This window comes from Pongo pygmaeus, chromosome 1 (assembly GCF_028885625.2).
Source record: "Pongo pygmaeus isolate AG05252 chromosome 1, NHGRI_mPonPyg2-v2.0_pri, whole genome shotgun sequence".
Lineage (NCBI taxonomy): Eukaryota > Metazoa > Chordata > Mammalia > Primates > Hominidae > Pongo > Pongo pygmaeus.
The window spans coordinates 83,042,173-83,065,029 of record NC_072373.2 but is presented as its reverse complement, the minus strand read 5'-3'; the positions used below and the strand labels follow the sequence as shown (position 1 = coordinate 83,065,029).

General features: G+C 44.2%; 1 protein-coding gene across 1 annotated transcript in view; it reads right to left on the bottom strand.

The window, feature by feature from the left end:
• Window positions 1–22,857, bottom strand: part of GPA33 (glycoprotein A33) — a 45,235-nt gene that overhangs the window by 12,974 nt on the left and 9,404 nt on the right. Inside the window, exons 2-3 of the mRNA XM_054452749.1 lie at window positions 15,295–15,449; window positions 10,793–11,009 (exon numbers count right to left, since the gene is read on the bottom strand). Of these exons, the coding sequence (XP_054308724.1) occupies window positions 10,793–11,009; window positions 15,295–15,449 (372 nt within the window). The remainder of the gene's footprint in view (window positions 1–10,792; window positions 11,010–15,294; window positions 15,450–22,857) is intronic.

The window sequence follows — 22,857 nt, the reverse complement described above, 5'->3', positions numbered from 1 at the left end:
AATTGCTTGAATCTGGGAGGCGGAGGTTGCAGTGAGCTGAGATCGTGCCATAGCACTCCAGCTTGGGCAACAAGAGCAAAACTATGTCTCAAAAAAAAAAAAAAAAAAAAGAAAAAAAAGAAATAAGAGGAGCCAAGATGGCCGAATAGGAACAGCTCCGGTCTACAGCTCCCAGCGTGAGCGACGCAGAAGACGGGTGATTTCTGCATTTCCATCTGAGGTACTGTGTTCATCTCACTAGGGAGTGCCAGACAGTGGGCGCAGGTCAGTGGGTGAGCGCACCATGCGCCAGCCGAAGCAGGGGGTGAGGCATTGCCTCACTCGGGAAGTGCAAGGGGTCAGGGAGTTCCCTTTCCAGGGGTGACAGACGGCACTTGGAAAATCGGGCCACTCCCACCCGAATACTGTGCTTTTCCGACGGGCTTAGGAAACGGTGCACCAGGAGATTATAGCCCGCACCTGGCACAGAGGGTCCTACGCCCACGGAGTCTCGCTGATTGCTAGCACAGCAGTCTGAGATCAAACAGCAAGGCGGCAGCAAGGCTGAGGGAGGGGCGCCCGCCATTGCCCAGGCTCGCTTAGGTAAACAAAGCAGCCGGGAAGCTTGAACTGGGTGGAGCCCACCACAGCTCAAGGAGGCCTGCCTGCCTCTGTAGGCTCCACCTCTGGGGGCAGGGCACAGACAAACAAAAAGACAGCAGTAACCTCTGCAGACTTAAATGTCCCTGTCTGACAGCTTTGAGGAGAGCAGTGGTTCTCCCAGCACGCAGCTGGAGATCTGAGAACTGGCAGACTGCCTCCTCAAGTGGGTCCCTGACCCCTGACCTCCGAGCAGCCTAACCGGGAGGCACCCCCCAGCAGGGGCAGACTGACACCTCACACGGCCAGCCGGGTACTCCAACAGACCTGCAGCTGAGGGTCCTGTCTGTTAGAAGGAAAACTAACAGAAAGGACATCCACTCCAAAAACCCATCTGTACATCACCATCATCAAAGACCAAAAGTAGATAAAGCCACAAAGATGGGGAAAAAACAGAGCAGAAAAACTGGAAACTCTAAAAAGCAGAGTGCCTCTCCTCCTCCAAAGGAACGCAGTTCCTCACCAGCAACGGAACAAAGCTGGACGGAGAATGACTTTGACAAACTGAGAGAAGAAGGCTTCAGACGATCAAATTACTCCGAGCTACGGGAGGATATTCAAACCAAAGGCAAAGAAGTTGAAAACTTTGAAAAAAATTTAGAAGAATGTATAACTAGAATAACCAATACAGAGAAGTGCTTAAAGGAGCTGATGGAGCTGAAAACCAAGGCTCAAGAACTACGTGAAGAATGCAGAAGCCTCAGGAGCCAATGCAATCAAATGGAAGAAAGGGTATCAGCCCTGGAAGATGAAATGAATGAAATGAAGTGAGAAGGGAAGTTTAGAGAAAAAAGAATAAAAAGAAACGAGCAAAGCCTCCAAGAAATGTGGGACTATGTGAAAAGACCAAATCTACGTCTGATTGGTGTACCTGAAAGTGACGGGGAGAATGGAACCAAGTTGGAAAACACTCTGCAGGATATTATCCAGGAGAATTTCCCCAATCTAGCAAGGCAGGCCAACATTCAGATTCAGGAAATACAGAGAACGCCACAAAGATACTCCTCGAGAAGAGCAACTCCAAGACACATAATTGTCAGATTCACCAAAGTTGAAATGAAGGAAAAAATGTTAAGGGCAGCCAGAGGGAAAGGTCGGGTTACCCTCAAAGGGAAGCCCATCAGACTAACAGTGGATCTCTCGGCAGAAACCCTACAAGCCAGAAGAGAGTGAGGGCCAATATTCAACATTCTTAAAGAAAAGAATTTTCAACCCAGAATTTCATATCCAGCCAAACTAATCTTCATAAGTGAAGGAGAAATAAAATACTTTACAGACAAGCAAATGCTGAGAGATTTTGTCACCACCAGGCCTGCCCTAAAAGAGCTCCTGAAGGAAGCGCTAAACATGGAAAGGCACAACCGGTACCAGCCACTGCAAAATCATGCCAAAATGTAAAGACCATCGAGACTCGGAAGAGACTGCATCAACTAACGAGCAAAATAACCAGCTAACATCATAATGACAGAATCAAATTCACACGTAACAATATTAACTTTAAATGTAAATGGACTAAATGCTCCAATTAAAAGATACAGACTGGCAAATTGGATAAAGACTCAAGACCCATCAGTGTGCTGTATTCAGGAAACCCATCTCACATGCAGAGACACACATAGGCTCAAAATAAAAGGATGGAGGAAGATCTACCAAGCAAATGGAAAACAAAAGAAGGCAGGGGTTGCAATCCTAGTCTCTGATAAAACAGACTTTAAACCAACAAAGATCAAAAGAGACAAAGAAGGCCATTACATAATGGTAAAGGGATTAATTCAACAAGAAGAGCTAACTATCCTAAATATATATGCACCCAATACAGGAGCACCCAGATTCATAAAGCAAGTCCTGAGTGACCTACAAAGAGACTTAGACTCCCACACATTAATAATGGGAGAATTTAACACCCCACTGTCAACATTAGACAGATCAACGAGACAGAAAGTCAACAAGGATACCCAGGAATTGAACTCAGCTCTGCACCAAGTGGACCTAATAGACATCTACAGAACTCTCCAACCCAAATCAACAGAATATACATTTTTTTCAGCACCACACCACACCTATTCCAACATTGACCACATACTTGGAAGTAAAGCTCTCCTCAGTAAATGTAAAAGAACAGAAATTATAACAAACTATCTCTCAGATCACAGTGCAATCAAGCTAGAACTCAGGATTAAGAAACTCACTCAAAACTGCTCAACTACATGGAAACTGAACAACCTGCTCCTGAATAACTACTGGGTACATAACGAAATGAAGGCAGAAATAAAGATGTTCTTTGAAACCAACGAGAACCAAGACACAACATACCAGAATCTCTGGGATGCATTCAAAGCAGTGTGTAGAGGGAAATTTATAGCACTAAATGCCCATAAGAGAAAGCAGGAAAGATCCAAAATTGACACCCTAACATCACAATTAAAAGAACTAGAAAAGCAAGAGCAAACACATTCAAAAGGTAGCAGAAGGCAAGAAATAACTAAAATCAGAGCAGAACTGAAGGAAATAGAGACAGAAAAAACCCTTCAAAAAATTAATGAATCCAGGAGCTGGTTTTTTGAAAGGATCAACAAAATTGATAGACTGCTAGCAAGATTAATAAAGAAAAAAAGAGAGAAGAATCAAATAGATGCAATAAAAAATGATAAAGGGGATATCACCACTGATCCCACAGAAATACAAACTACCATCAGAGAATACTACAAACACCTCTACGCAAATAAACTAGAAAATCTAGAAGAAATGGATAAATTCCTCAACACATACACCCTCCCAAGACTAAACCAGGAAGAAGTTGAATCTCTGAATAGACCAATAACAGGAGCTGAAATTGTGGCAATAATCAATAGCTTACCAACCAAAAAAAGTCCAGGACCAGATGGGTTCACATCCGAATTCTACCAGAGGTACAAGGAGGAACGAGTACCATTCCTTCTGAAACTATTCCAATCAACAGAAAAAGAGGGAATCCTCCCTAACTCATTTTATGAGGCCAGCATCATCCTGATACCAAAGCCAGGCAGAGACACAACCAAAAAAGAGAATTTTAGACCAATATCCTTGATGAACATTGATGCAAAAATCCTCAATAAAATACTGGCAAACAGAATCCAGCAGCACATCAAAAAGCTTATCCACCATGATCAAGTGGGCTTCAACCCTGGGATGCAAGGCTGGTTCGATATACGCAAATCAATAAATGTAATCCAGCATATAAACAGAACCAAAGACAAAAACCACATGATTATCTCAATAGATGCAGAAAAGGCCTTTGACAAAATTCAACAACCCTTCATGCTAAAAACTCTCAATAAATTAGGTATTGATGGGACATATCTCAAAATAATAAGAGCTATCTATGACAAACCCACAGCCAATATCATACTGAATGGGCAAAAACTGGAAGCATTCCCTTTGAAAACTGGCACAAGACAGGGATGCCCTCTCTCACCACTTCTATTCAACATAGTGTTGGAAGTTCTGGCCAGGGCAATTAGGCAGGAGAAGGAAATAAAGGGTATTCAATTAGGAAAAGAGGAAGTCAAATTGTCCCTGTTTGCAGACGACATGATTGTATATCTAGAAAACCCCATTGTCTCAGCCCAAAATCTGCTTAAGCTGATAAGCAACTTCAGCAAAGTCTCAGGATACAAAATCAATGTACAAAAATCACAAGCATTCTTATACACCAATAACAGACAAACAGAGAGCCAAATCATGAGTGAACTCCCATTCACAATTGCTTCAAAGAGAATAAAATACCTAGGAATCCAACTTACAAGGGATGTGAAGGACCTCTTCAAGGAGAACTACAAACCACTGCTCAAGGAAATAAAAGAGGATACAAACAAATGGAAGAACATTCCATGCTCATGGGTAGGAAGAATCAATATCATGAAAATGGCCATACTGCCCAAGGTAATTTACAGATTCAATGCCATCCCCATCAAGCTACCAATGACTTTCTTCACAGAATTGGAAAAAACGACTTTAAAGTTCATATGAAACCAAAAAAGAGCCCGCATCGCCAAGTCAATCCTAAGCAAAAGAACAAAGCTGGAGGCATCACACTACCTGACTTCAAACTATACTACAAGGCTACAGTAACCAAAACAGCATGGTACTGGTACCAAAACAGAGATATAGATCAATGGAACAGAACAGAGCCGTCAGAAATAATGCCACATATCTACAACTATCTGATCTTTGACAAACCTGAGAAAAACAAGAAATGGGGAAAGGATTCCCTATTTAATAAATGGTGCTGGGAAAACTGGCTAGCCATATGTAGAAAGCTGAAACTGGATCCTTTCCTTACACCTTATACAAAAATCAATTCAAGATGGATTAAAGACTTAAATGTTAGACCTAAAACCATAAAAACCCTAGAAGAAAACCTAGGCATTACCATTCAGGACATAGGCATGGGCAAGGACTTCATGTCTAAAACACCAAAAGCAATGGCAACAAAAGCCAAAATTGACAAATGGGATCTAATTAAACTCAAGAGCTTCTGCACAGCAAAGGAAACTACCATCAGAGTGAACAGGCAACCTACAAAATGGGAGAAAATTTTCGCAACCTACTCATCTGACAAAGGGCTAATATCCAGAATCTACAATGAACTCCAACAAATTTACAAGAAAAAAACAAACAACCCCATCAAAAAGTGGGCGAAGGACATGAACAGACACTTCTCAAAAGAAGACATTTATGCAGCCAAAAAACACATGAAAAAATGCTCATCATCACTGGCCATCAGAGAAATGCAAATCAAAACCACAATGAGATACCATCTCACACCAGTTAGAATGGCAATCATTAAAAAGTCAGGAAACAACAGTTGCTGGAGAGGATGTGGAGAGCAATCATTAAAAAGTCAGGAAACAACAGTTGCTGGAGAGGATGTGGAGAGCAATCATTAAAAAGTCAGGAAACAACAGTTGCTGGAGAGGATGTGGAGAAATAGGAACACTTTTACACTGTTGGTGGGACTGTAAACTAATTCAACCCTTGTGGAAGTCAGTGTGGTGATTCCTCAGGGATCTAGAACTAGAAATTCCATTTGACCCAGCCATCCCATTACTGGGCATATACCCAAAGGACTATAAATCATGCTGCTATAAAGACACATGCACACGTATGTTTATTGCCGCATTATTCACAATAGCAAAGACTTGGAACCAACCCAAATGTCCAACAATGATAGACTGGATTAAGAAAATGTGGCACATATACACCATGGAATACTATGCAGCCATAAAAAATGATGAGTTCATGTCCTTTGTAGGGACATGGATGAAACTGGAAGTCATCATTCTCAGTAAACTATCGCAAGAACAAAAAACCAAACACCGCATATTCTCACTCATACGTGGGAATTGAACAATGAGAACACATGGACACAGGAAGGGGAACATCACACTTCGGGGACTGTTGTGGGGTGGGGGGAGGGGGGAGGGATAGCATTTGGAGATATACCTAATGCTAGATGACGAGTTAGTGGGTGCAGCGCACCAGCATGGCACATGTATACATATGTAACTAACCTGCACATTGCGCACATGTACCATAAAACCTAAAGTATAATAATAATAATAATAATAATAAATAAATAAGAAAAAAAAGAAAGAAAGAAAGATGGGGACATTGAGGCCCAGAGAGGACACTTGCTCATGGGTACTGGCAGAGCTGGGACTAGAACTCAGCTCTTCTAACTCCAGATCCTGTGCACTCTCCACCAGCCCATATGAGCTCCTTCTGCCACTAATTCCTCTGTGCCATTTTGGGAAAATCCTCAATTCCCCTCGACCTCAGTGTTCCATTCTATAAAATTAGTGGACAACAAACCTGTTCTGTAAAGGGCCAGGTGGCAATATTTAGGCTTTGCAGACTACATATTGTCTTTGTTGCTGCTACTTTTTCTCTTTAAATAGTATGTTAGAAATGTAAAAACAGTCTGTGGGCTGGATTTGGTCCTAGTTTGCCTACCCCTGGACTAAGTGATCTCTGAAGACCTTCCACTCTTAACTTCTTAGTAATGTTCTTTCTGGGTTCAGCACCATCCTCCTCCTGTGCTTTGCAGATAACGTGCAGTTGCCATAAGCACGGGATGATGGGCGGACCCACAGGCAGCAGTAAAGTTATGTGCAGGATGAAGGATGAGGACTGATGGGACTCGAGCAGGCAGAGGGCACAGAGGTAAGGAGAGGGAAGCCCATAGACTGGAGGTTACCCAGAACGGCAGCCACCCTCATCTCACAACCCCAACCCGATTCCCTGGATTTCTGGGAAGCTTAAGCCCGTGCCTTTCACTCAGCATTGTCAAGATACCATTGTGGAGCTGGGTTCATTCTACAAACCTCACTGGGTGCCTACTGTGTGTCTGACAGTGCTGGGCACTTGGAGGACACAGTGAGTGGGTCAAGGAATCTAGTGGGGGCAAAAGACAAGTAGCTGAACAATGACCAGGCAGGAGGCAAGGCTGCTGGGGCAGATAAGGCCTAAACACAGCCCCAATCCCAAGATCAGCTGTGACCTGAAGGAAGCATGATAGTAAACAAGGTCAGTGGTGGAGGCAGAAGTGGTGGTCAGAGAAAGAGGTGATGGTACTCCAGGCAGAGCGAACAGCATGTGCAAAGGCTCAGAGGCAAGAAGCAGCATGAAGCATGCTTGAGACTTCAGGTCGTGTCCTTGGAGGTGAGAAGGGGAGGACACACAGCGGGGAGGGTTGCTCCTGGAATCCCTAGGTGGCAAGCCTGTCTCCTCTGCGTCTTTCTTTTCACATCCTCTTGGATGGCTTGCTTGCCCAATAAACAGTGCTGCCCATTCTATAATCCAGGTGCATGGTCGCTGAGCATCAGGAGTGCATTCTGATCTCGGCCCCACCCGGCAGCTGCTGAGAGAAATCCTTCCACACACACCACTCCCCTCTAGCCCAGCAGCCACAGTATTTCCTCTTGGAAAGAGCCAGGCTATTGTTGGGTGTGCCCAACATCTCCTGCTGCCATAGTGAGGGCTGGCCAGGTGCAGGGCGAGCATGAGGGAAATTAGAGGCCCTCCCTGATTGTCACTTTCCCTTGGATGGTTCCTAAACATAAGAGGTCCAAAGTTCAAGGCCAGGCCTCATCTATCCTGCACCAGACCCTGGGACTGGAGCAGTGTGGGGAGGAGGAGTCTGCAGCCTAAGGACCACTCTTACCAGCAGCCAACAAGCAGGTCCCCGGGGAACAAGAGAAGGTGAACACCACTTCCCAGAGGACCCCTAGGATGGGCTTGCTGAGCCAAGCTTTATCTCTTGAGCTTTTCAGAGGTACGGTAGCATCCCTCTCCACGCATCCAAACCATTCAGCCTTTTCCCAGGAATGCCTTGAATAGGAAGCAAAGGCTTTATTCCACAACTGGAGAGCGGGCAAAACACCAATCCCACCTGAGGAGTCCCAGGTGTCCCCAAAGTCACACCAAGTGTGCATGACTGACAGTAGAGCCTTTCTACAACCAGGTTTCTTTGGGATAGAAGACGAAAAGGGAAGAAAAGTAACTGAGGCCTACTGGCATCTATAGAGCATGCAAAGGCATCTGAATGCATCCAAAAACTGTTATAGCTTTGCTGAAACCACCATTTTCTAAGGGAAAACTGCTGAAAGCAAATCCTTAATTCTCTCCAGAGGCAGAGGTACAGACAATGGCAAAGAAGTGACCAGCCACTCCCAAAGAGATCAGTCTTTGGGCGGAATGTGTCAGTTCTCAGCCCCTAAACCCTCTGGCCTCACCCAGGAACCCCTGCTCTCACCCTGTCCAGATCCCTCACTAAGGTCTCTCTCCTCAGCCTTCCACCGTCAAAAACAGGTAGGACCTCCGATCAAACAGATCTTTAACAGATCAAATCGTCCTTCCACACATGTGGGGCCCGTGAGACCTCCGAGGGACTCGGTGTATTATCAGTCTTACCTCCCCAGCAGAATGCAGATGTTACCTGAATATTCACTGGAGGAGCAGTGATAGGGAGGGAGGGGAAACAGAACCAGTCGGGTGCCAAGGCCTCTCCGAAGCCTGCGACTCCCGCTACAGACGTCAGGGGGCGCCAGAGGCCGGAGCACCGGGTCCCCGGCCCCGGAGACCCAGTTTTCCCAGCTGAGACCGAGACTGAGACCACGCGTGCTGCCCCGAGGCGCGGGCTGAGGGGCTGCCGGGCTGGGAGCTTCATGCTCGCCTCGGTTTACTGAGGTCATCCAGCCCCAGTGGGCCGGCTGCCTTAAAATAGCCTAGCTGCAAAGCCATTAGGAAAGAAAACGTGTGTGTGAATGTTTATATATGTTTTTATTTATGTTTATATATGTTTATATGTATATAATTTAAACTTGTTTCTTAGAGTGCATTAAAAAATGGGCTCTTTCTTTTCTCTATGTTTTTTGTTTGTTTGTTTGCTTGCTCGCTTGTTTGTTTTGAGGCCGGTCTCTGTCACCCAGGTGGGAGAGCAGCGGCTCGATCACGGCTCATTGCAGCCTCGACCTCCCCAACTCAAGAGGTCTTTCATCTCAATTTTTTTATTTTTATATTTTTGTAGAGAGGAGGTCTGGCTATGTTGCTCAGGCTGGTCTCCGCCTCGGCCTCCTAAAGTGCTGGGATTACAGGCGTGAGCTACCGCACCCGACCTTCTTTTTTTAAAAAAGTAAAACATTGGTTTCACCGAGTTCCATAATCTCAGATTAAATTTGTATCCTTCTGGCCCTGGTTGGGAGGAAGAGGGATCAGCATTTATATAATGCTTATGTGGAGATTTTCGGGGGAGTGTGCATTAATACTTCCATTGCCCAAAGGAAATGAGACATGTTTAAGGAACCCCTAACATACATATGTACTTGTGTGTATAGGATGTCTATTGTAGTATTGTTCACACACAAAAATGTTAACAGCCTGAATATTCATCAGTATGGAACACTTGAATAAATCATGGTACCTCCGTGTGATGGAATGTATGCTGTTAATCGGTAGATCCGAAAAGTGCATGAAACAAGGTTAGAAAGAAAAAACGCAGAGTGATCTTTATAATGTGATTCCATTTTTTTAAAGGAAATAAAGGAAAAGAGAAAAGTATGCAAGAGTGTGTGTGTGTTGAAAGGGCATGAGGAAAATATGGAATACCTACCTGTGTTGCCATTGGCTACCTCTCTAGGGGGTAGGGTGAAAGGAGACCTTAGTTATTCTTTATACAATGCTAGTTTGCATAGTTGTATAGTTGGACTCACTATAGTGCTTTCAAAACGTCAGGCAACCACCTTATACAATAAAAATATCTTAATTGTTAATTAAATTAAATTTTAAAATAATTTAATTTAAATTAAACATATTAATTAAAAATAAAATGCAATCAAATATGTAAAAGGAAGAAGGAAAAAAGATCTTTGTTTTGGTTTAAAGCATTGCTACCTCCCAGCAGTGGTGCTATTTCTTATATTGGACATAGACTAAGTGCTCATTAAATAACAGATATTTTCCAATAACGATTTGACTTTGAGTCAGTTCCTTCCTTTCTCTGGGACTCATCTACAAAATGAGGATATTAAAGTAGATGATCTTTCAGATCCTTCCCAAACTATAAATTCCAATAATAAGTCATTCCTATGAAAAAAATATTATCTTGGGACACATTTCAAAGGGAGTAGAACCTGATTGATGGAGTATCTGTTGAGGGATGGGGGTGAGCAGATAGTAGCATGAAGAATTTCTGCTGGGTAGCCAAAGTTACGGCAGGGAAAGATATAAGAGAATCATGATGTGGCCCTCTGAGCACCCAATTAAGGCACAATGAGTCTTTGCAATAGGATTTAAGATTTTCCTTTATCTTTGTAATAAGTATGGTATGAAAAAGAGGAGCTGGTGTGGAGGAAAGGACACTGACAGAGCAAGGGACCACTCCAAATCGACCTTCTCTGTCCTTGAGAACTGTTGGCCATTGGCGGAGAATTCAAAATAGTGTTTAGTTCCAAAGGGAGGAACGGTCCCTCTGCTGAAGACAGCCTGGACGAGGTGAGGAGTCTTAGCGCCTTGTTGCTGCCTCTGGCTTCGTCTCAACACCTGGGCTCTTCTCCCTGTGCTGCCACCAGCCCACCCTCTTCCTACAACTCCTGAAAGACATGAAGACACTCACCGAGGACCAAGAGGCGGACACGTGACTTGGTGGTGCCCTCCAGGTCTGACATCAGCGAGACAGAACACTCGTAGGTGCCATTGTCAGCCATGGTCAGCTGATCAATGGTGATGGAGGCATCGGACTGCTCAACATTGCTGGATATGCTGACACGATTCTTATAAAGGTCACCATAGACGTAGTTTTTGTTTGAAAACTGCCAGATGAACACCCTTTCCTGGAGAGAGAAGAAATGACACTAGGTCTTCACCCAAATGCCCTTGCCTGGTGCTTCCAGCCTGCCCTGACTACCCTCATCCCCCAGTTTCCAGGGCCCAGAAGCACAGACCTGCCAACTCCTCAGAACAAATAGCTTGCATATGTGCTACCCATTTGTGGATTTCTTTTATTATATATATATATTTTTTTAAATTTATTTTTAAAATGAAAATATTGAAAGAAGTTAGGTAGTTCATACCGCAGTACACATGTGGGTAAATGGGTCCATCTGGGATCCCAGCACTTTCAGCTCTGGTAATCTCCGGCATCTCTCTTATCCATTCCATTTTCTCCATAGCCTATCCTCACTCATTCAGTCTACCAGTATTTACTGAGCACCTTCCATGTACCAGGCATCATGCAGGGCAGCCAGCCTTGGTTGCCAAACCCACTTTATTTTCTTGACTCTTGCCTTTGGAATGTACTGATTGATAGACTCATCGTTTATCAAATTGTATGTGGTAATGGCTAAATCACAGACTTTCAAGCCAGACTGCTTCAATTCAAATCCCCATTCTGCCATGTACTAATTGTATGACCTTGAGCAAAATGCTCCACCTGTGACTCTGTTAACTCTTCTACAAAATGGAGATGATGACAATAACACCTGCCTCACAGGACTGTAGTGAGAATTAAAGTAGTAATATACACAAAGCAGTTAGGGCATTGTGTAGCATGTTAAATTTCTAGAAGTGCTAGCCATTATTATAACTGAGCATCTACTAGGTGTCTGACATTCAAAGATGATAATTCACGAATTCTGCACCCAAAGAGTGATGGAAGTGATAGACAACCAAACCTTACAACATCTTGTGATTATCTCTAGGACCCCAGAAGAAAGTATCACTTCCAGACTGGGAAGTCAGGGGAGGCTTCCTAGGAGAGGTGACAGTTGCCTTGAATCCTAAAAACAACTAAGAATTAGCCAGACAAAGGGCTGGGGGTATTGGGAGAGTAAGTGTTGGAGTAGGATAAAGGTGTTGGGCATTTCAGGCAAAGGAAGAACCACAGAGAAAGAATTAGATGTGGGAAGCAACATGTCAACCCCAGTCATTCAGTATGAATGCAGGTAAGTGTGTGAGTGAGGGACTGGTGAGAGGGTGAGCTTGGGCAGGTAGCAATAAAGATCATAGCTGCTATTTATTGAGTGTATGCTATGTGCTAGGTACCAGTCTATGCACTTGGTATGTATTATCTCATGGAATCTTCACAACACCCCTGAAGTAGATATATGATTATACTCATTTTACAAATGAGGAAGCCAAGGCACCAGGAAGTTAAAGGCCTCCCCCAAGTTCACATGATGTTTAAGTAAATGACAGGGCTGAGGTTCAAACCAGGCATTCTGGCTCCAGAGCCTGAAGTCCAGAGATTCTACAATGCCAGGTCTCAGACACCGTGTATATGGGACTAAACAGTTTGCATTTACCCTGAAGCGCTAGAGAGCCATGTATTTAGGAAGTCAGCTCTCAACACGGGATGGAAAGTGACTTGGAAGGAGAAAAGGGACTGGTTAAGAAATCAGTTTAACAATTCAGGTAAAAAATGATGGGTCCTCAGATAAGGTTGTGGCAATGCAGATGGAAAGAATGAAATGAATTTGAGGAGTATGAAAGGCGGGACACCAATGAGACCATGAAGCCAGGAGAAGATCCGATGGACAGAGTTAGGGAACAGCAGACCTCCAAGGTAAGAGTTTTTTGGCTTGGATATTTGGTGATGTCATTTCCAAGAGAGGAAACACAAAGGAAGGGAATGTTTTATGAATAAACAATGTGTTCTCTTTACGTGTGGGGTGTCTGGAGTGTCAGTGGGAGATCCTTCTAGGTGGAGGAGTCAGTAAGAGCCAGACAGGTCAGTTTAGTGCAACTGGGGATGAAGGTTTGGGAGCCAACGACATGTCGATGTTCACTGAGACATGGGCTAGATGAAGCCACTCGGGATAAATAAGTAGAGAAATGGCAAGTCTCCAAGTTACTTCATTCGAAGAGTCAAGGAGAGGTCAGAGAGCTAAGAGGAAAAGCCAAGACAAGACTGCCAGAAAGTAAAGTCAAGACAAGAAGACTCCAAGTTTGGAAAGTGGCTGCCAGTGTGAAATGCTAATGAGAGATGAAATAAGATGACTGAATGAAGTGTACTGAATTGAGCAAAAAAAGAGGTTGCTGTTGATTTCTGTAGAGCATTAGGTAGAGAAGCGAGACCATGATGGACAGGGAGAATGTGGAGACCCAATGTCAAGTCTGACACCTGTGTGTGCAGTGCACTTTGTGCAACATTAGAATAAGGGGCTCTACAGCCTGTGCTGGGATACATGGCTTGGCTAATGAAGCACATACCCTTGTGCAGGGTGCAATCTACCCAACCACAGGCAACAGACCTGGTTGAGGCAGACAGCTCTTTCAGGAAGCTTGGGTGACAAGTTAGGGAGAAACAAGATGGGAGATGCAAAGGTCCCTCGGGCTGTGGATCAGTCCATGGATACCGGTCCTTCCCAGTTCTGCTCTTTTCTGACCCTGACTGGCTCTGCCCAGGACCCTCCGCCCACTAACCCTCCTCCCGTCAAAGATATCCTAAGCCTCCCTCCCTGGATCTCCCCCGGGCTAGAAGACCTGCTAGGACCTATCACAATAATCTTCTTGAGGGGCCTTATTTAAATCCCTTTCTCTATACTCTTGCAGGGTCTCAAGGCAATTGCCTGAAATCCTTCTGGAAGTAAGGGACCCAGCAGTCAATAAAATAACTTTAGTATCTACCTTAATACCCAGAAAACTGTCAGGCAGAGACTTCCTGTCTGGCCTGCTAAATAAGTATGATGGCAAGAGAAGGTGCCCTTTCACTCCTACAAGCTAAAGGCAGCAGCTCCCCTCTCTGGGATTTTACCCTGGGACTCTGGGAGCAGTCGGGACAGGTGGCTATGGCCCATCATGGTCCCTTGGTGTGTCTGACCAAGACTTGCTCTCTTTCCCCATCCATCCTGCCGCTTGAGGCCTTGAGTGTTCTAGGCCACCCCTTCTTTCCTGTTAGGGAAAAAGCTAAGTCTTTCCACTCTAAGTGATCAGGGACCTAATGCTTATCTCTGCCAGGCACGTTTGCATTTTAAAAGGAGACCTCACTTTTAAACTTACGAATAGATGCTCTACTTCTTATAATTAAAGAAATGTTAATTTGATGATGAATGAGATGCTTTTTCGCTTATCAGACTGGCAAATAGCAAACAGTTTGAGAATGCTCTGTGTTGGAGAAATAGGTGTCCTCACTGTTGGTGGTGAAAATAAAGATTGGGAGACATTTAATGAGAACAATTTGATGTTATTTATCAAAATGTTTAATTCACATACCCTTTGACCCAGAGTTTTAATAATTTATTATATATATGTATATATAGAGAGAGGTACATATAAGGGTATTTATATTTATGCAGCATTATTTGTAGCAGCAAAATACAAGAAACAAACCAAATGTCCATTCATGGTACATATAGTACCTTCATAAATTGAAATGCCTTATGCAAATGTTGAAAAATGAGATAGATAAATATACTCATATACACAAAGAGCCCAAGATGTATTAAGAGTCGAATGCAAAACAGTATGTGTGTAGTATATATAAATATACATATCCATATATGCAAATACATCTATAAAAACATATATCCATGCTTGTATATGCCCTGCCTGGGGGTGGAGGAAAGTGGGGGATAGAGGATGAGGGTGTGGGAAGAGGGTGGGTGAGACAGGAGAAGCAGGGATGGGAATGAGCCTTCTCAATGCACACTTTTTATGAGGTTTTGATTTTCAAACCATGAGATTATATTATCTATTTAAAAATAGAAATAGAAAAAAAAAACTCATCCACACTTCCCGAAAGAATCCAAACAGGAAAAAAACCCATAAAATTTGGCCTCAGAGCAAGGGCTATGCTAATCAAAAGGAGTGACTGATTTGCATGATACAATTTAGGTCATTTGAGATTGGCCACCAGAAAGATATTTTAGGGGCAGGTGACATTTTCAAAATAAAGGTGACATACTCTGGCCCTCCATGAGTCCATGAGTATGTCTGGCCCCAGACATACTGTGGCCCTCCATGAGTCCAACATTCACTGCTCCGTCCCCACCCACTCCAGCCTGGGTGCTAGTATTTATTCTATCATTTATGGAAAGACTTCATAGTGCTTGCCTTCTAAGAGGTCCTGGTCAGGTGATCATCATTCCCATGATGCCTGAACTTGTAAAGTATCCTTACCGTATGAGTGAGGAGAAGCTTATCCCATTGAATAAGTCCCTCTCGATTGGAGATGGAAGTGTGGTAGGTGCAGGGTAGGGTGACACTCTTTCCCTGCGAAGCCCGAAGAACGTCCTGCGGAGTTTCCACAGAGATGGCATCGACGGTCACCCTGACTGGAAAGAAAGTAGGCAGTGGAAGGGAAAAGTAAAGGACATAGACAGACATACCCACTTACTGCCCACAGGACCACTGAGGGAATGCCCAGGGCTGTTCTTGCACCTCCAGCCACAGCTAGAGCCACTTTGGCCACCTTGGCCCTGGCAACCAGCTTCTCCTCCAAGACTGCGATGAGGACAAACACATGGGCCTTGGTCCACCTAACTCCACCCCACAGCATAATGAATTGCCTGGCCCTGAACCTCAGCCCTACTTCTTACCAGCTGTGTCAACTTGTCTGAGCCTCAGTTTTCTCATCAATAAAATAGGAGCTCTAATACTTACTTCCTTGAGTTATTGGGAAAATTAATGGAGATACTATGTGTAAGTATTTTTATTAGTCCCTGACACATAGAAAACTCTCAATAAACATTACCTGCCATCATTTTCATTGCGATGATGATATATTCTCTCATTTAACAAGTATTTATGGAACATTTGTATGTGGTAAAGAATTGTATGAATAAGATTATATCGAGGTAAAGAGATGGACCATATTATCACAGGAGTTTATTTCATATAAGTTTATCAGAACAAGGTTAGGAAAAAGAATGTGGCCACACTAGCATCTTTTATCACACATACTCTTGCCATGTGATGTTGACTCTCCTCCCTCAGGAGGTGGGGTCTGTGTTCCTTCTCTTCGAGCTTGGGTGCACCTGTGACTCCAGTGTAAGGGATGCTATGTGGCTCTGAGGCCAACTCATAAAAGGCCATTCACTTCACCTGGTCCCTTGCGATGCTCACCCTGGAAAACCATCAACATTCTAAAGGGAGGTAAGCAGCCACATGGAAAGACAAGTGTCTGTGTTTGGGACACCAACTGAGGTCCCCAGCCAACTTCAACTCCCAGACATGGGAGTGAGCAAACCCAGCCACCTAGCTGTTGGAACTGATGCCAAGGGCTGCAGAGTTGAGCCACCCTGCAGATCCCTGCCCAAATTGAAGACTCAGGTGTAAAATAAAAATTGTTATTGTTTTAAGCACTGAGTTTTGGGGTGGTTTGTTATACAGAATAGATGCTTGGCACAGAGAGCCATGTGGATCCCAGTGGTGAGAACTTTCCAGGCAGAGGCTAAGCAAGGGTCAGGCAGGGAGGCAGGAGTCAGCTTAGTCTACGCACAAGGAACAGCAAGGGAGATTGGGTAGTGGGAGGGAAGTGAGTGAGGAGGAGAGATGAAATGGAAAAGTTGTGGGGGCGGGGGTGGTCTCAGATTGCATAGAGCAATGTAGCCCTTATTTACGACTTTGTATTTTGCTCTGAATGAAGTGAAAATGCCCTGGAGAGATTTAAGCAGAGGAAATATATTTGACGTACTTTTTTTTTTTTTTTTGAGACAGAGTCTCGCTCTCTTGCCCAGGCTGGAGTGCAGTGGCTCGATCTTGAATTGCCTCCTCCTGCCAGGTTCAAGTGATTCTCCTGCCTCAGCCTCCCGAGTAGCTGGGATTACAGGCGTGCACCACCATGCCCAGTTAATTTTGTATTTTTAGTAGAGATGGGGTTTCACCATGTTGGCCAGGCTGGTCTTGAACTCTTGACCTCAGGTGATCCGCCCACCTCAGCCTCCCAAAGTGCTGGGATTACAGGCATGAGCCACCATGCCTGGCCTGACATACATTTTTAAAAGCTCATTCTGGCTAATGTGGGGTGAACAGATAGAAGTGGGGTGGGGAACAAGAATGGAAGCAAGGAAATCATGCAAGGGTTGACTTCAATAGTCCAGATGAGGGCTAATGTCTTAGACACAGGTGATGGTGGGGAGGTGGTGAGAAGTGATCCAAATTGGAATGTATTTAGAAGGTAGGGCCAATGGGATTTGACTGCAGGCTAGATTTGGTGTGTTAGAGGAAAACAGGAGTCAGGAATAGATAGAAGGATTTGGCCTGAGCAACTGGAAGAATGGAGTTGTCATTTACTGAAATGACAACAGTTAAGGAAGGAGGAAGTTTCAGGGGGCAGATCAGGAGTTTGTTTGAGGACTTGCAAAGTTTGAGATGCTCCTTAGACACCCTGGTGGAGGTGGCAATGAGGCAGTTATGTAAGTCTGGAGTGCCATAGAGGCACGGAATGGAGACACAACTTTGGGAGTCACCGGCTCTCCATCAGTGAAGGTCAGAGGATGTTGAGGATCACTAAGGAAGTGCATGAAGACAGGAAAGACATGTGGGACTGAACCCTGGGACACTCCAGTGCTTCATGATGGAGGAAATTAGGAGGAATCAGTAAGGGAGAAGCAGGAGAATCTGGCTAGGGAGATAGGAAGAGAACCAAGAGCAGGAAAAGTTTCTTGAAAGCAAAGGAGGTCAGCTACTCAAATGCTGCTGACATGTTCAACCAGGGAGCTGAGGGCAGAGAGATGGTCATTGGATGTGGCCACATGGAGGTGGCCTTGGCATGAGTGGATGCAGTGGGGTGGTGGGGATGGAGCCTGAAAGGAGCGAGTTCAAGAGCTGATGGGACAAGAGGAAGTAGACAGTGTTTGCTGGAAAGGGGAGAGAGCAGGGGGACTGTAGCAGCTAAAGGAGGGGATAGGGTCAAGAAGAGTTTACGCCCTTTTTTCCAAAATATGTGTATGATGATTTAAAAAATACTTTTACACTGTTTGTTGATGATGAGAATGAGTCAAGAGAGAATGGGGACAGAAATGATGTCCTTGTAGGGCAAATTGGGCTGGGGATACGGTGCTATGGGAGGACAGGCCTTAGAAGAGATCGCGGGCTGTCTACCCACTGTAACAGGATGTGGCTAAAGGTGCAAGTGGGCTAGTAGATTTGGTGGTAGAAGGGTGAGCAAGTTCTTTCTGAATGTTCCCATGATGAGGCTGCAGCATGAAGAAGGAAAATGTCCTGCTGAAGACCCCCACAGCTGGGAAGACTCCACTATCCAGGCAAATTCCAGCTGGATTAACACACTTCTCTTTCAAAATGCAAATCGCTCCTGGGGAACAGTGAAGCATTTGGGTTGTTCATACTTCAGTATGCAGTATTTCATAAGGTGAAAGTCAGCCACCCTCCTGGAATGGACACTGTGCAGTGAGGGCCATGTGAGCTCCTGGGGTGAGTTTATAATATCAGGGAGTATTGGATATTGGGAGTGAGAGACAGGAAGATGTCAAAAAAACAGGTTACCCCTCTCTGGCTTTTGCATATTTTCCTCATGGTGATGCCAGTGCCAGAAGCCCCTGAAAATTCATTCAAATGTTGGCTTCCTGAGTCACTGATGCTGCTCCAGAAGGTGATTCCAAAGTGACCAAGACTTATCAAATGACCCTCCATGTGACTGGTGTCTTTCCACCACCTTCATCTATCAGAAAACATTCGCTGGCCGGGCGCAGTGGCTCGTGCCTGTAATCCCAGCACTTTAGGAGGCCAAGGTGGATGGATCACCTGAGGTCAGGAGTTCAAGACCAGCCTGGCCAACATGGTAAAACCCTGCCTCTACTAAAAATACAAAAAATTAGCAACTGTGGTGGTGCACGCCTGTAGTCCCAGCTACTCAGGAGGCTGAGGCAGGAGAATCGCTTGAACCTGGGAGGTGGAGGCTGCAGTGAGCTGAGATTGCACCACTGCACTCTCCAACCTGGTCGACAGAGCAAGACTCCATTTTCAAAAAAAAAAAAAAGAAAAGAAAAGAAAACACATTAGTCATCATTACTAACAAGTCACCCTTCATCAGAAGGTTATTTGCTTGAATGGAGCCCTCCAGTGCCATCTGCCCAGCTCCCAGCTATAGTAGACAGCCCATCTAGATATCATTTCTCATATGCCTGGTGTAGTCATGGCAACTGGCACCGATCTTTACTTCACCTCTTCTGTCCTTGCCTGGACCAGGGCATTTTCCCTGGAGCCCTGTCCTCACAGTGACCACTCTTGGGCCTCCCCATGACCTTTACACTGATTCTGTTCTTGTCTATCACCCTGGCCACACACTACACATTAAGGGACTTCTGCCACTGGCAGAACCTAAATGGCCCATGCACAGTTAGTCCCCAAAACTCAAGCACATTCTGTCTGATAGTAACAATTCTCACTCTCAAATCAAAGAGAACCAACCCACTAAGTCATTCCTTTAGACAATGGAGTGTCTAATTACCTGCTCACTCAAGATTAAAGGGATGTTGAGTCAACCATCAATGGATGAAAAATGAGTCACTCTATTGAGTTAATCATTCTCAATTCCCTGTTAATCTCATGTTATTTTAATTACATCTCAATGGTACAGGCACCACACAGGTATTTTACAGATATTCTCTCATTTATTTTCATACTCTCTTTAATGACAGACATTTGTATTTTCCCTATTTTACTGGTGACATAATTGAGGTTCCAAAAGGTTAAACCCTTTGCTCTATGTAGATATGACAGCTAACACATGGCAGAGCTGCTGGCAATTCCTTCAGATAGAGGCAGCCCTAGTGAGGGTATAGGGCTGCTGCCCAACAGTCAGGGAAAAGTGCTGATTTTTGCCTGCAGGGACAGGAGGATGATGTTTTCCTTGGCTGTCAAAAGAATCTATTTCCTATTTTGTTCCTTGACCACATCACACCCCTCAATCTTGTCACAGAAACTCTTCTGCTTTGTTCAGTCAATCAACAAGTATTTAATATGTGCCTAGCATATAAAACCAGCCCCCAGCTCTACTCAGGGAGATAAGATAGATGCCCACAAATTCATCTTCTTGCCCTGGCAAATTAATGGACATAGACTAGCTTCACACATACACTTAGATCCTCTTAATCGAATGCTAAGTACAGTATTTGCTCATAGAAGAGAACTCAGTGTGACCTTTATATAGGAAAAGAACTAGGGCTGGCAACTGCATGGAAACAACACCCACTCTTCTCTAGCACCTCACAGTTCTCAGGAGCCTCACATCCTTGTGAGAGGCGAGACTCTGCCAAATGGAATGGCTAAATTGGCTGTATTCAGATTCTCTGAACATACCCTTCCAAGGAGGGCAATATGCTCCCATCAACCACTCCTACCACTTGTTCATTCTGTCTCCCAACTCTCCCTTTCTTCTGGTTCAGAACATCCCTTCGATACTTTAATCCCGGAGCGTGTACCGCTCTGTATCGCACAACCTCTCCATGGCCATTTCAGGAGGCAGCATAGCATAGAATTTGAACTCACAGATTCTAGAACTAGAATGCCTCTGTTGGAACTCTGGTTCCTTTCTTTACTATACATATAACCATGAGCAGTTTACTTAAGATCTCTGTGCCACAGAGTTTTCCTTTGAGAAACGGGCTGTGTGAGAATTAAGTGACATGAAATAGGTACTTTGTTTAGAATAGTTCCTAACTCATAATCAATAAATGATAGTCACTATTACATATATTTTTCATATTGAGCCACTTCTGCTTCCTTGTCTCATACTCTGTTGTGGAGGTGCATCCTTGGTAGAAGTTAATCACAAGAGGCAGCACTCACCATCAACATGGGTGAGCTGTCAAAAAAGAATAGTAATTGCTAATGATTATAACTAAAGAATAGATCAATTTTAGAGATCATTATAACAGAGTTAAAATCCATTTTATGTTATTAGAACTGTGAAGGAAGAAATAGAAATGAATGAATAAGAAAGAGCTCATAAAGAAAAAAACCAGCTGGGCATGGTGGCTCACTTCTGTAATCCCAGCACTTTGGGAGGCCAAGGTGGGTAGACCGCCTGAGCTCAGGAATTCGAGACCTGCCTGAGCAACAAGGTGAAACCCTGTCTCTACTAAACTACAAAAATTGGCCAGGTGTGGCAGCATGCGCCTGTAGTTCGAACAACTCAGGAGACTGGGGGAGGAGAATTGCTTTAACCCAGGAGGTGGAGGTTGCAGTGAGCCGAGATCACACCACAGCCTGAGTGACAGAGCAAGACTCCGTCTCCAAAAAATAAAAAATAAAAAAAAAAACTTGCACCAATGTGGAGCACTCTTTCAATGTTATTTGTAAACCTGAGAAAGATCTTAAAAAGCTCATCCCGTGCCCTGAGGCATACACTTACATTTTCCATAATTTGAGATGAGAAGTTATTCCATGTTTAAGAACTTTATGCCAACAGCCATCTTGGGAATCCTTCATAGCTAGCCTAAATCCTTTCCACCCATTCAGTCAATATCCTCTTGTTCTGACATTACTGGCAATAAAGACATCTGGCTGGACTTTTTAATAATTTGCCATTGTAGCTTTAGAGCCTTCTGATGTTTGCAATCACCAGCTTTTTCACCTCCATCTGGAATAAATCCAATTTCTTTTACTTTTTTCCACAGGCTTTATCTTTATTAGCACTGCATCCTTCATTTTCTCTCCTGGGGGTCTTTGCATCCGTACTCAGTGAATGAGACCAAAGCACCAGGTAGGACATCTAAGCTGGGATTAGGAAGTTGAGAAGTGAAGCTCATTTTTAGAGTCTTCCAGTTACCTCACTTTCTCCTTCCTTGTATAGGTTGGCATTGAATATCATGTCTCCAGTTGCCCAGAGCCCACCCTCCTCCCAGTAGCTGTGGCTCTCCCATCCAGTCACTCCCTTTGCCCTGTGCCAGTCATGCTCTAGACATTTTCTTTCTTCCATCCTCTCTCCCCTATTCTCCTTGTCAAGGCTGAGCTCTTCTGATGCTCAAGAAGAGCATCCATCGGATAAGCTAATTTACTGTAAGGTGTTACTAACTAATAATGTATCAATGTGTTAACCTCCAGGGGTATACAGATTAGAAGTGCAAGCGCCTTTACCTGCAAGGAAGGAATCATAACAATCTCTTGCATGATAGCACATGCATTGTCCTAAAGAAGATGCCCCAACCTTCCCAAGAAGAATTGATAACTCTGTCCTTTGTGTCACCTACTACCCACGGCTTCCTGCCTCCTAGTGCTTCTCTCTCATAAAACTTTATTACACAATACAGCAGCATGGCCAACAGCACAAACATTGCAGCCAAACTATCCGGGTTGGCATCCTCTTTCTTACTTTTCCTAACTGTGTAACCTTAGGCAACTGAATTAACTTCTCTGGGCTTCAGTTTCCTCAACTGTGAAGGGAGCATCATCATATTATCTAACTCCAGGTTGTGAGAGGGTTGAATGACTTCACATAAAGTGCATATCCTTTACCCTGGGACATAAAGGACTCTACAGGCAATCTAGGTTGTCATGTCTCTCTCCTCTGCTGCCCTGTGTTTTCTTCATCTTCATATCCCTAGAGCTCAGCAAAGTGCCTAAAATGTAAAAGGTCTCAATACGTGCTTTTGACAGCAAATGAATGAATTATAGAGAATTTAAGCTTACAGGATGGGTAGGATTTAAAACCAGAGAAACGTGGTGGAAGAACCTATTCAATGAATTGCTGGAAAGTGACCAAAAGTAAAATAAAGGACC